This window comes from Acanthisitta chloris, unplaced genomic scaffold, assembly GCF_000695815.1.
Source record: "Acanthisitta chloris isolate BGI_N310 unplaced genomic scaffold, ASM69581v1 scaffold11582, whole genome shotgun sequence".
In the NCBI taxonomy this organism is placed as follows: Eukaryota; Metazoa; Chordata; class Aves; order Passeriformes; family Acanthisittidae; genus Acanthisitta; species Acanthisitta chloris.
In genome coordinates, this window is record NW_008661096.1 from 51,128 (window position 1) to 65,266 (window position 14,139).

At 35.2% G+C, this 14,139-nt stretch overlaps 1 protein-coding gene across 1 annotated transcript in view; it reads right to left on the reverse strand.

Moving 5' to 3' along the window:
* Nucleotides 1-14,139, reverse strand: part of LOC103797869 (vacuolar protein sorting-associated protein 13A-like) — a gene marked incomplete at its 5' end in the record, with an annotated part of 43,990 nt that overhangs the window by 18,187 nt on the left and 11,664 nt on the right. Inside the window, 12 exon segments of the mRNA XM_009070105.1 lie at nucleotides 1-10; nucleotides 12-64; nucleotides 1,346-1,459; nucleotides 1,819-1,924; nucleotides 2,535-2,604; nucleotides 3,877-3,958; nucleotides 4,465-4,611; nucleotides 5,423-5,576; nucleotides 7,596-7,831; nucleotides 8,169-8,298; nucleotides 10,150-10,283; nucleotides 10,934-11,062. The exon segment at nucleotides 1-10 is cut by the window's left edge and continues 74 nt beyond it. Coding sequence (XP_009068353.1) covers nucleotides 1-10; nucleotides 12-64; nucleotides 1,346-1,459; nucleotides 1,819-1,924; nucleotides 2,535-2,604; nucleotides 3,877-3,958; nucleotides 4,465-4,611; nucleotides 5,423-5,576; nucleotides 7,596-7,831; nucleotides 8,169-8,298; nucleotides 10,150-10,283; nucleotides 10,934-11,062 — 1,365 coding nt within the window.

Genomic DNA, 14,139 nt, shown 5'->3' on the forward strand with positions numbered 1-14,139 from the left:
CATTCTTCCTTTCTTCTTTGTTACTATCTTCTCCACCAGTACTGAGTGAAAAGCTTAAGTGTAACTAAAGGATAAAAGAGATTGGTTATTAGGAAGATTATATTTCTGTATTTATAATATTTCAGATGATTTAAAAACTGAGTTAAGACATTTCTAATCTTGACTGAAACCAGTCTGACTTTGTAACAGAGTACACAAATACACCATGTAAGGCAAAAAATACCCCACTAACATCTAAAGTCAAACCAAGTAACTTAAACCAACTTTAAGAAAACAAGAACTTGAAGCTGGTTACTTATGTTTTCAGATAAGGTCTCCAGAATACTTTAGCCATAATTTAGGTTATTAGCTTGTTCCAAAATATTTGGTTTCTGCAAGTTATACTCAAAATCAAAGCAGATCAAAAATGATAACATAGCATGTGTCAAAGCAACAATGTAAAATAAAAGCCTGGAAAAAAATAATTATTAACACAAGTTTTACAGGTGCTAAATAAACACTGGAACATACAAGAGAAATCCCACCTGTGCACACCTGAAATAACCAAAGTATTCGTTTCACAGAAATTAAGGTGAGAGTCTCAAAGCAGAAAAACATTCAGGAAAATGGCTCAAACAGCTCAGCAGTGCTCAGGTGTATTCAGCAGTTTTCAAAATTAGATTAGAAGTAGTTATGCCTGTTTCTGATTCTCTGAAGACAATATGATGTGCCATTCATGTTATAACAGAGCTGAACTATAGTTCATTTCAATGACACATAGCTCACCTTGCAGAATAATTGTCACTCAATTCATAACCAGTAAAGACTAATCTTTTATTAGAACCTGAAGCCCATTTATTCCACCCTATTTCCTCTGTGCTATTTTTCTTGTCAAATATAATTTCTAACACCTCACACCAGATACTGCAAAGAGGTGGAGCTCAAATAATTCTTTGATTTATTTCCCACGGGATGGAGGGGAGATTGTCTTATTAAGAACTGCTATGGAGCCTACACAGTACCATCACAGCTTTAACAATGTCAGCTACACAATAATCTGTTACCCTGGCTGTACATGCTTTTTAGAAATTACTTTCTTCTCCAATCCACAACACACTGTCTGCACACAAACTAGAGCATTCTACAATGAACTCTCAAATAACAAAAAGAAAAATAATTACTCATTATAAAGAAAGTTATGGATAGGATAGGAATGAAATAAGTTAGTGGCAACAATACAAGCACTTTACTGGGACTTTTCTTTTTCATTCACTTCTATCTTTCTTCATTTCCAGTGCCTATCATCCTGCAGGAGACAAAAAACCTTCAGACAGCAAACACAGGCTATAATGTGAAAAAGGAATACCTTGATTGGAGAGATATGAAAGTATTCATACAAGCTGATTTGTGACGTATCCATCGATGACACACTCATCAGTTCTTCCTGAAGGGATTCAACATCCTTTTTGAAAAGTTCTAGCTGTAAATGCATTTCAAAAAAATATTACTATAAAACTGCCAGGCATTTGCAACCAAGATACAATACACTGACTAACACTACTTATGGGCTCCTGTATACAAACTCCTCTCATTCCTCCTGTACTGCAAGGTTTTGAAGCCCTCCATGTCTAGCATGCAAGATGGGTATAAAGGAAAGAGTACTATTTATCTCAAAGCAAAAGTAATTAAAAAAAACTCATAGCTGCACATTAGTCCCAGACACACAGCGATTAAATAGTGTTATGGACACGGAAGGCTTTTTATTTATTCATTTTTCAGATAAATTGAATAATTACCAACTTAAAATCTATTTATCTTTAAACAACCAAAGGTTTATACCTCTTGGTCATTTGGCACATCAGTCTGTGTAAAGAATTCAACCACTGCATACAGGAAGCCAAGATCTAGTCTGAGATCCATCTCTTGAATCAGGACCTTAAAATACCTGCACATGAAACAAAGAGGTAATTATTAAAGTGTTCTACAAAAACATGTAACATTTGATCTAGGATATTTAAGCCACTTATGTATTGACTTCAGCTACAGAGTTTTGGGGATTTGGTGTTGTTTGGGGTTTTTTTATGGTGTGGGTGTTTTGTTTGGTGGTGGTGGGTTTTTTGGTTGGGTTTTTTTGGAGTGTTGTTGGCTTAGTCATGGCTGCTTTCATTTTTGCTTTGTTTTGTATTTTGAGGGATTCATCACTACTGGTGAAAAGAAGGCTTCCCATAGTGGTGTATGATACATTTCCTGTAACCAGGATCATGTAGTAGCATTTAACACTGTATATAGCACCACTGAACACAGGTTTTTTTCCCCTAAATTAAGAGTAAAAATCTGTATTAAAAAGGCACACAAAAATCCTTGCTTTACTCTGCAATTACCTGGCTAATAAAGGGTGCTGAGCTTTAATCTCCCTCAAAGTGCTCTGATCTTTCTAAGAATGAGTTCATGTTAAAATTACCTTCATTATGTTTGCCTCTATAATAATTTTAACTTCAAAGCTTGATTAAACATAAATCAATAGCAGTAGAGATGGAACATGTCAAAATACTTACTTAATGTGAGATATTTGTGAATGTCCTGCAGTTCTCATGACAATACTGACATCGGTAAATGGTTTTGGTTCTATGAAGTTGTAAAATGAAAAGAGATCAGCACAGACTGTTATATGATATACATACCTTTATATTTTTAATATGAAAATGTCATATACATCTATGGTTTTCTCAATCCTGTAAAGCAGGATTACACAATGGATATGACTGGCAAACAACTAAGTCAGGAAAAAGAGCAGGAACAGAAAGGAATATGAGGACAAGGATGAAATAGAACATCAAAATTCTATTTCACTGATCTCTGAAAATGCACCATTTTCATTTAGAAGCAAATTAATATTGACCTAACCTTAGATTTATACAGTTTTCTTAGTCACAGAATAAGATTTTCAAATGGCTGATATAAAAACATGAACAAAAAAAAACTTCTGCAGATTCATGCATTGTAGTTTGAAATTGATCATATTTAGAATGAACGCCTGACATTAGCTTCTGTACAAAATTACAAGTGGTATTCTTTGTCTCAATCCAGAATCCCTTTTGATATTACTCAAGTCTTCCAAGTGACTTTGGCCTGATAAATTTAATGGAAGACCGCAGTTCATCACATAGTATAAGGACATTGAGCTCTATGCTTCAAGCAATGTAGAAGTCTAAAGGCTACATTTAAAACAGCAAAATAGAATTTGCCATCTGCAGAGCTTATACATGGTGCCTCACATACTGATTTTGAGTTCAGACTGGCACTGGCACACATTTCTTATTAGTTAAGATTATTTCAGATAGGCCACTAGGTCATCTGCTGCATGATTACGATATTGGAGTAGTAGGGAAACAGAGAAGACTAAAGATTACAAGTAAATCCTCACTGCCCCAGAACTTGAAATGCAAGTAATACAGAAACAGTGAAACTGACTCACTACCATCAACATTAACAAGAATGTTATCTTGTCAGCAAACAACTCTTCTCCTGTATTAGTCACCATAAAGTTTTAGGTGTGGTCTGAATGCAACCACCAAAACCTCATTTGAAGCTGAATTCATATGTAACTTTCATGTTTATGCTCTCCAGAAGCACTGAATTAGTCTGCCAAAGCGATATGCTTAAAAGATATGATAATGATGGATAAAAGAGATTTTGTTTTATTCTGTTGATTGTTTAAACGGTTTCCTGTAGAACTCTGTAGTGACAACTGCTTCCTTATCTCTAATGTCAGTATTTGTGTTACCTGGGACAGCTCACACAGACTTCATCTGATACAAGTGACATGGCTAACTTCAGTACAAGCAAGTTCTCTCATCATTTTAGAAGTAAGAATTATGTTAAACTAGCACAACAAACCTGAATCCAGGGTGATGGACTTTGGAGGTTTAATAGGATAGAACACAAAGGGAAATATGGCTCCGGGAATCTGGTTTTGTATCTAATAGGGGTAAGGACAGGATAAGGCACAGCACATTAGCTTTTCAATAGTGAATTATTTTAAAATCAGGACAAACACAAGAATTATGAATATTGTAGCCTTCTACCAAACCCAAAGTGGAAAAAAAAACCCCCCACTATTGTGCTTAAAATAACCTCTATTTCCAAAATTTAATAATCTAATTCATTTAGTTTAGAAAAGCTTCTTTAAGCTGGTGGCAATAAATGGTCGACAAAAATGTTGCAAAAGATTTGCTTTTAATAACTTGAGCACAGCAAGACAAGAAATTGTACCTATTTTTTAGCTGCTTATAAAGAAAAGTCCCAAGAAAAGGCATGGAAGATGAATGGCAAGTGTTTTTTATGAACACAGCTATCTTTTTTCCCCACATGCATTTAAGTAGCATTTCCAAAGACTGAGAAGCACCAATGTAAAAGCCAATGATTACATCTAAATTGAGAACACGAGAAATCCAAACAAATCTATAAAGTAAATCCAAGACTTGCCTGTATCCTGTAAATTTGAATTCTGAATGATTTCTGATGTGCAGATGAACTGTATTCCACTTTTAAAGCTGGTAGGTAATTCCTTCTGATAGGAATCTCATTTGGTTGTTGAATTTTCATGTTCATTCCATTAGGAGTTAAACATACCTATAGCATTATTAAAGGAAAATTTAGTGTGCTAATTGTTTTATAATACTGGGATTTATACTTGAAAATATACAGTGTTCACCAATATTGCAAAGCTTAGCAGCAAAAGCTTTTCAGCTTTTAAGTTAGATGTCACAACTTTTTATTTAAATCAATCAAATTTTGTCATAAGTTTCAATAGAAGTAAAGTCCTCCGATATTTGGGGATTACTAGCATTTAATACAAGGCTTTCTAGGGGAAAAGCTGAGTAACATAATGGTTTATGGCCAAGATAAAAACTGGGTCATTTACCTATACAATATTTATTTTCCTACAGCACATTTCTAAGGAGTATCTCAAATTTATCTATAGACAAGGACTGAGTATATGGAGCATAGTATGCTTCTACATTTCCAAAATGTTTTTTTTCAGTTGTATGTGGATGAATGACCATTGAATCATCCCAACAATAAACCATTTTTAAAACACAAGATTTTATCGAAAACAAACAAACTCCAAACTAACACTGGTATAATATATGAACCAAATGCAAAGCATCCTTACTGCAGTTTTAGGCATATTTAGTTATCATGACCTGCAGAAATATTACACCTCAATTTAAAAGTTAGAGGCTAACAACAAAACGTCAAGCTGTCAAATGTTTGTACAAAGATGTTTTAAGACAGAGATAAAGAACGGTTTTGAAATGGATTAGGAAATCAACCATCTCAAATTTCACTGGAAGTTTTTTTCAAAGACATCAAAACTGATACATTATCTTTTTCTTGTGTATAGATGTAAACAATAGAATTAGAGAACTATCACTATTACCAAAATATTTGATTCCAACTCAACAATCTTATTTTCTGAAGGACTTAGCTCATTGTAGTCTTTGAATTCTTGTTCCAATTTATCAATTTGCTTAACACTCAGTGGTCTCCATCTTGACTTCTTCTTGGGTTTTGTCTCCCAAACCACATCAGAACTTTGAAAGCAAAACAAAGGACCAAAAGAGAAGGATTAGCCATTTCAGAACAAGTTTTACCTACTATAATATGACTTTTAGTAGGTTATAACTAGGGAATGAAGAACCACATCATAAAGCACTACTGTAGTAAATAAAAGTGACCTAAATCACCCACTGCCTTCTTGGTACTAAGCAGAAGCCAATCTCTCCAATATAATGCTAAAAGTAAAGTTCACAAGTCTGTGGAACTCCCCACTTTGAAAATGGATATGTCATGATACTCAAGGAAGCTCAGCTTCAACAGTGCGGCCACCCACTGTTCTACAATCTCAGTGCAGTTTTTTGCATGTACTTCTACATGCAATTTTTGCCTTTTGAATTTACTAGAAACCGTGAAGTTCAAGTCAAGATGCAATGCTTCCTGAACTGCTCTTATGTTTGACACCTTGTTTCTTCCATTCTTCCATCTAAATCAACAGATGGTGATTTTAGTTTACATGTTTCCTTTACTGATTTCACCGTGGAGGTTTTGGTTTTGCTGCTTGTTTGATCTTTTAAAAAAATGTTATCCTCAAATCAGTTCTTTTGTCTCTCAGGTTTATAAATAATAAACCAACAAAATACGTAATCAACCTTAAAGGGGACTGGATGCTTTTCCACATCTTCTTGTGTCTGATTTTGCCTTACAAACTTAAGGTACAAAACAGGGCATGAACCAACACTACCAGGGAGGTGGAGGGTTTTTCTTTCCACAGGTTACTCAATAGCCCACAACTATGTAGCTTTCCAGACACAGCCCCCTAACACATTACAGCTACATCTGTGTCTGTGTTCAGACACATCAATGGCAGAAACACACATACACACAAAAAATAACGAGCTGAAGTCCAAAATAACAGCTACAAAATAGAGTACTACCATGAAATTGCTGACAGCAGCCCCTTTTTCTCCCGCTCTAAAAGGTGCTGGACCTCAGCAGAAATGGCATGGTGAAAATTATTTCTGCAACAAGTTAGATACAAACTGCTTTTTCCTTTTTTATATACTAAGACATTCAGAAATTGAAGCATTCTGAATAATTCAGTTTTCTCCAGCCTATCCAATCTATAAACCCTTAATCCCAGAAAAAGCTTTCAAGAGTTTGACAAGAAAACAATACCAACTATAAGCACTGCTAGACTACTTACTATGGATGACTGTTTCAAAAAACCACCAAATCAGTGAAATCTCAACACTACTACAAACTGAGGCAATTAACTACCACTTCTAATGGAGTGTTTTCAATGTCTAGATAATAGAGCACAATTTCTCAGATGAGGATAAGGCCTGCTTGTAAATTACAGATGTGACTATGTGAAATACACGTCTATGTGAAGTTTCTGATTATTTTGCAGTGCAAAGAATTCATCAATGAAACATAACCCTCACTCTTGCAGCCTCATGGCAGTGATCATACAGAAGTGTGTGGATTATGGCAGTGACATGCAAGTGTCCCTTGAGCATTCTGAAGAGCCCCTGATCGAATATAAGAGCGCACACATTTCTTAAGCATTACATCCTTTCTTTTCTGCTTCCCCCTGAAATGTTATAGTAGGAAACCCAAGTATGAGAACTCTGGATCTCCATAATTTATCAATCAAAACTAAAGGCACCAACAAGCTGCTATTGCATAAAAATTTCCCACAGAGAATTCAGCAAGTGTTTCTGGAATGAAGATAGAAAAGCTCACTGACAAACTACCCACAGACCTTACTCCTTAAAACTCTCCCTTCCCAAATAACCGGAAAGACTTCTGTTCAATGTATCGGGAAATTGGCCACACATGGTTACAGATACATCCAAATACAGAAAACATATGCAATAATATGAAACACAGTGAAACAATTTCTCTTGACAACAGGAAAACATAATGACTTAGTTTTACATACTCTCTACCCATAACTCTTTTTTCTCTTCCATTTCAACCCAAAATGAAATTCAGAAAGTGAAAATACTTTAAGTTAAACATCTCAGGCTGTTGCACACAAAGGAAGTTACCTTGTAATTCCAATGTAGGACACCTCTTGTTTTGTGTAATTATTAACCAATGAAATTCCAACATCTTGCAAAGAAAGAAAAATTTCTTGTTCTGCTAGTTCTGCTTTTACACTTTCGTATGTCAATTTAAACACATTCTCATCTTCAGTGATCAAGACAATACGCTGCAAACCTTCATAAAATGACATTAAGTAGACTGCTTTTCTATTATCCACACTGAGTATTTCCATTTTGTCCTACAAATGAGAGAGGAAAAGTTTTTACAGCTCTATTGATCATTCCACTCCACAAGCAAATGCTGAAGTCTCAGCAACACAAACAATAGAAGACTCTTTTTTCAAGCACAGGAAAAAAAAATTAATTATCAAGTTTTACAACAGCTTCTCTGTCACACACACTTTTCAGCTGAAGACAATGCTCACCGGCACAAGCTCCAGCAAACACAGTGTTGTTACTGTCGTTACTGTTCTGTGTTTGAAACTCATGTATCAGACTGCTGAACTCCATCCATACACTGATGAATAGGTCAATAAATTAGACACCATTAGGAGAAGATTTTGATCATAAACATACCTCTTTCGGACTAATTTCCTCAGTTCTATTTCCACATCTCCATTTCAATTCCCTAGATCCTGTTGGGTCTGCCCAAGTATACAGTACTGCCTGATTTGGCTGAAGGCAGTCTTCCAATTCAGAGAGGGAGCTGGAACAAAGTAATTTTAAATTCAACTGTCAATGAATATTTTGTGCCAATGACCTTTGTAATCTCGAACATTTTAATTATATGTTCAAATAATGAAAACTAAAAACAACATTATGCATGAAAAAACATACAAAGCCATTCTCAGCACAGTAATGAAAACAAGTATTTGTACTTCAAAATACATATGTATACTTTAAAAATAAAGCATTCACAGTAGATTTTAAATACTCATTTTCTTCTCCCTTAATGCTGTGATTGACAGGGAAAAATTAAATAGAAGGAAAAAACCATACTGTTGAGCTTACATGCTGAAAGGAAAACTCAGGATTTGTGTTGCCTAACATTAATATTTCAAGGGAATAAATATGTGTTCAAAATTAATTGTTTAGGTAAGATCAACCCTGTATGATTTGCTGAAGGAAAAGAAATGCAATGTTTAGTATCTGGATATTATCTGACAAATGTATTTTAACTCCATTACCCCTCACATGCAGTTAAAACCTGGCAGACTTGTCTCTACAGCTCTCTGAAAGTAGCCCACCACGGGAGGGGAAGCAGAGAGGAAGGTGCTGATCTCCTCTTGCTGGAATCCAGTGAGTGGATATAAGGGAATGGTTCAAAGCTGTGTCAAGTGAGGTTTAGGCTGGACATTAGGAAGCACTTCTTTACAGTGCTTCCTGGACACTGGAACAGACTTCCCTGAGAAGTCTGTTCCAGTGTCCAGGGAAGTCTGTTCCAGTCAAACACTGGAACACTTCCCTGAGAGGTAGCCAGTGCCCCAAGCCTGTCACTCGGACAATGCCCTTAATAACATGCTCGAACTTTTGGTCATCCCTCAAAGTGGTCAGGCAGCTGGACTAAATGATTTTTACAGGCCCCTTCCAACCAAAATATTCTACTCCGTTCTCATTAAATTTACACTGGGGATGCCCAACATTCAGCTAAATGCATAAAAATTATTAATCTTTACAGATAAAAGCCAAAGCAAACAATTGCATCCTTCAGACAAAGTGGACTGCACTAGCAACTCTTCCACTTTTCAACTTACAAATTCTTTAAATAACGCTGCTCTGACACACATGAAGGAAAAAAATGGTAGAGGTTGTTCGGCTTTTAAAATGAAGCAGTTAAGGAATGCTCTAAATGCTTACAGTTCTCGTGTATCTATCTACATACAGCAGCAAAGCATTACAAAGACATTCCAGCCTGAGAACAGAACCTGTTTAACTGTTGCAGGTGTGAATCAAATACTCACTGATTGCAAATAACTCATATTTGTTAAAATTATCTTAGTTTTGGTCTGGCTTGGCAAAATTTATGCAACTACATTGCATTTTTCAGTACATTCACTAATCCTTCCCATAATCTTAACCTATTATTTCAGCTAAATATGACAGAGCAGTAGAACTCTGAAGTCTAATTACACTTATTACTGATTTGTTCCTTATTCTGCACAGTCAGCACCTGCACAGTTCCAGAAAAGCCAAGCACATCCTTTGCCCCAGAAATGTAGAGGAAAAGGTGACAAAATTCATATAAACATTAATATAAAGGTGATAAATATATGTATATATATGAACATAAATATTCCTATAAAGACATAACAGAGAGCTGCTTTAGCTCACAAAACTGCTTATTTACTTGTAGAAACAGGCACCAAGCATTACATAACACTGCTAACAGTCCATTACCTTCAGTTTACCTAGCACGAGATTTTTTGGTGTTCTGACAAATATAGAGACAAATTTATTTTAAAATATGCTTCTTCAGAGATAGGTGCGCTTGGAATACATGACAGTACAGTTCACATGTCTCCATGCAGACATGGACACTAAAACTCTTCATACATACCTTTGTCCATACTCAATAACTTCCTGTTTAGTATGGTTTATCAACAGAAAAGGAGCTGCGCCTTCGTGGTAATTAGAGAAGGTAATCACTGTAGAGTGTTCAGTCAGGTTAACATCCACTGTAATTCCTCCAAGCTATCAGTTGTAAAAATTACAAAGTAAATAACAGTGGAATGAATTTCTAGCAAATTAACTTCAATATTTTAAAAATAAGTTTAGTCTCTTAAGATAAAACATTCAAACTGTAAAGCAAACAAGCCATTTTACCATACCCTCAAAATCTTTCCTTAATCCAATTACTAGTTAACAGGTATTGCATTTAGTAATTAAAACTGTGCAGGAGTTCTGTACTGTGAAATGTTACGATGGCAGCAGAAGAATCTTCCTTATACAATCATGTTCTACTATTAAAACCACTCATATTTAACACTACTGCTAGATGAGACTATATGCCACACAAGTAAATTTAGGGGAGTCAAAGTTACTTTTCAAAGTTAATTAAGGTATATTCTAGAACTAATGCACATACTTCTCACTGAGAGAATACTTGTAAAACAATCTCTGTTTCAGCTTCTATGAACTGCTTCCCAGAGAAGCACTTAAAACAGAATTCTTACTTGCATCTCTGTGTACACACACTGGAAAAAGAGCATGAGAATACATTTGCTTAAACTTGATCTTTTCCTCAGCTAAGGTTTTGCAGTACTTGATTGTATGGGGAGACAATGTTTTGAGAACGGAAATGAAAAAGTTATTGATATTGTGTTATCTAATTTCTGGTTTACCTTGTTGTCCAAATGAAGTAGGAGACAGTTCTCTTGCTTATCAAAATTTATTTTCTTTGGGGGGAGATCAGAATTTTCAACTCTAACAAGCAGTTTGTTGGCATCATTTTCAGGCCAAAATGGAATGCACTAGAAGAAAAGCCAGAAATTCTAAAGTGAGAAAACAAACTAGATGTACAATGGCATTCACTTTAGCCCAAAGTTCATCTACCAAAATTCTATCCAAAAGTGTGGTGATTTGGACCAATAACTCTACTAAAAATTCTTAAAGTAATTACTTACCTGAACACAATAAACTGAAAGGAAGTAAAAAAATAATTCAGACTATAGTGAAGAAAGCGAGGAGTTAGGAGTAAGACTTCATTTTCACATGAAGCAGAACATTTAAAATGGATATAGTATACAAAATCTAGAGTATAAAATGGCTACAACACTGAAAATGCCAAGCTTGTTAAAAAAAATGACAAAACTGTTTTTCCAGACAGATCTCTTTCCACATAAGTATGCATTACTGATCAGACTTATAGTGACAACAAATAACAAAGAGGGGAATCAGTATAAACACCACCCCATAGTAATTGGAGTACACAGAACATCAGCCACTAGCTGCTCTTTGAAAAATACTTCATATATATTTAAAAATACACAAACACATACATATGTGGGTATAAAACATGTATAAATGGAATATGAAGCATTAGGCAGCTAAATCGGAGAGTGTGTTCTGCTATTCACATTCACAACTGAAACCACAGCCATTATGAATTTAAAAATCTCACAGACAATCTCTCTTCAATAGTTTACTTACTGAACAGAGAAGACCAGAAGGCAGACGAAAAACAAGTTTTAATTGTAACTAATGAAACGTTTCCAGCTAATTAATAGAGTCCTGCCCCAGGAACAAGCTATGACTAACAGTAACACTCAACCAGCAAGAGTCAAAGTCTCTTCAGATAGAGCAGTTTTCCTGTATTTCAAACTGTTGATGTGCATCATCCAAAATTTCAGAAGCAACTTTCTTCAACACAGGTTAAGAAACGAGATGTTCATACTTAATTGCATCGGAATCCTAGAATTAAATCTTCAGTGGTGAAAGACTAGTTCACCAACTTACCATGCCACTAAGTTCCCTTTCCCATTGTTTCTCACACCACAGGAAGCAGGAAGACAAAGGAAAAAAATATAGTTAAACTGTAAGATTGAAGGTGTTATTTACATCAACATGTATCCCACAGACAAAGGAAATTTAAATTCTGTTGCAAACTGCATAAAACACAGCAAGTAAGTCTCAACATGGAATTAAGTGAGCCCAAAAGAAAATTCAAGGAGAATCAGCCAACAGTAAATGAAAGTTTTAAATCAAACACAAAGTAAGTAAGAAGTACTGCCTAAACAAGAAGTTACAGAATCAACCACAGAGAGTTGAAAAATTAATTTATGTAGTAGACTTGAGCCACAGAATGTGTCACATAATGATATTATTTCAAGCCTTTTACCACACACTTTCTAAGTGCTGTGAAGATGTTGCATTTATTCAACAATCTCGATCCCCCAACGGGACCTTTAATTTATATTTAGCAGTGGTCTTATGTACAGTCTTTCTTCAAAGGACTCTCCTTGGCAAGCCATTGCACACTAATCACTGTCCAACAAATTCTATTGCAATCTTTGAAGAACAATGGATTTTTCCAAAAGTACTGATTAAAGTTTCTGATAGATTTATTGCTTTCCAGACATGGAACATGTCCCAGAGGAGACTGGTTCTACACAAGCATTGCTCTTCCCCCTGAGAAGACAGGTTATCTGTCACTAAAAAAGAAGAGTGTATAAAAAAAGAAAAGCAGCAGGAAGGACTCTGCTTAATTTAAAATGACAAAAATAGAATGGAGTGAGAGAGGAGCAAGCCAAAGTATGAATTAACATTTCAACAAGTTGCTTGGATTTTGTGAACATCAGCCTAATGTAAAAGAATAATGTAAGTAATACTCAAAAAAATCACAAGCATTGGTTTTTAAAAAAATAAAATTCTATGTTAGCAGAGTTCTGTATCTCAGGAACAGGATCAGACAGGAACCTGTTCCTGGAAATCTGTTCTGGATGCTCCAAGACAGACCAATAGGGGCTTGATGCTACCTAGATTTAGAAGAGGTAAGAGACATACTAGATGGAGCAACTGGGCTACAAATGAACAACCCTGGCAGGCCTGACTGTCACAACATGGATTTTTGGAGACTGCCTATCAAAGGGGAAAATATGGACACGATGTGAAAAGGGCATGTAGGAGCAGATACAGAGTCTTCTGTTGACCTCTAGTGCTCCATATGGTAAACTGCCATATCTAGGTTTTCAGAGGTTATTAGGAGTGATCCTAAAATTGACAAAATCTTCCCTTAATATTCTATTACTGAAAGGAAACTAAGATTAATTAATACAATTATGAAACATCTGAGGAACAATGACATTTGTAGGACAAACTAGAAAAACCTGTAAGCAGATGAATAAACAGCCGACAATGGGAATCCCACAACTTACATATGTAGCAATATATTTCAATTTTCAAAATACTAACTTTGAATAGTGTTTGCATAAATTTCAAAAGTTCCTGTAAATAATTCAGCTTATTCTAATAACAACAACCCTATATCAAATATAAAGCACAAAACACCAAGAAACAGTACCATCTGGCTATATTTTCTGAGTAAGAAGTTAGATATGAAGTTGCCTATGCCACTATACATGAACCTTTGCCATTTCAGAGCCTTATCAATGAACTAGACAAGGAACCATGAATGTAAAGAACCCAAAAACTATGTAAGGTCAACCAAAAGTTTGGCTCAGAGGAACGTAAGAATATTAGGGAACAGAACAAACACATAGGCTTATGGCAAACAGTCCACACTTGAGTAAAAGCAAATAAATTTTTCTGAAAGTAATGATGAACATGATGGGAAGCCAAACTGACGTCAGCATTTAAAGATCTAAATATCTTTATGTACACTTAACACAAATGACCATGGAAAAATGAAAAGCAAAGTAGTATCATTGTATTAACTGAAGTAATGATATTTTGAGACATATGCCTCTTCCATTAAGATAACATACATTTAAGGAGCATGTGCTGAAGGTACAAAAAAATATAGCAAAAACATCTAGTTAAGAATCTGATTGAAATATCCTTTTAACTTTTGCAATTTCATTTGCAAGCA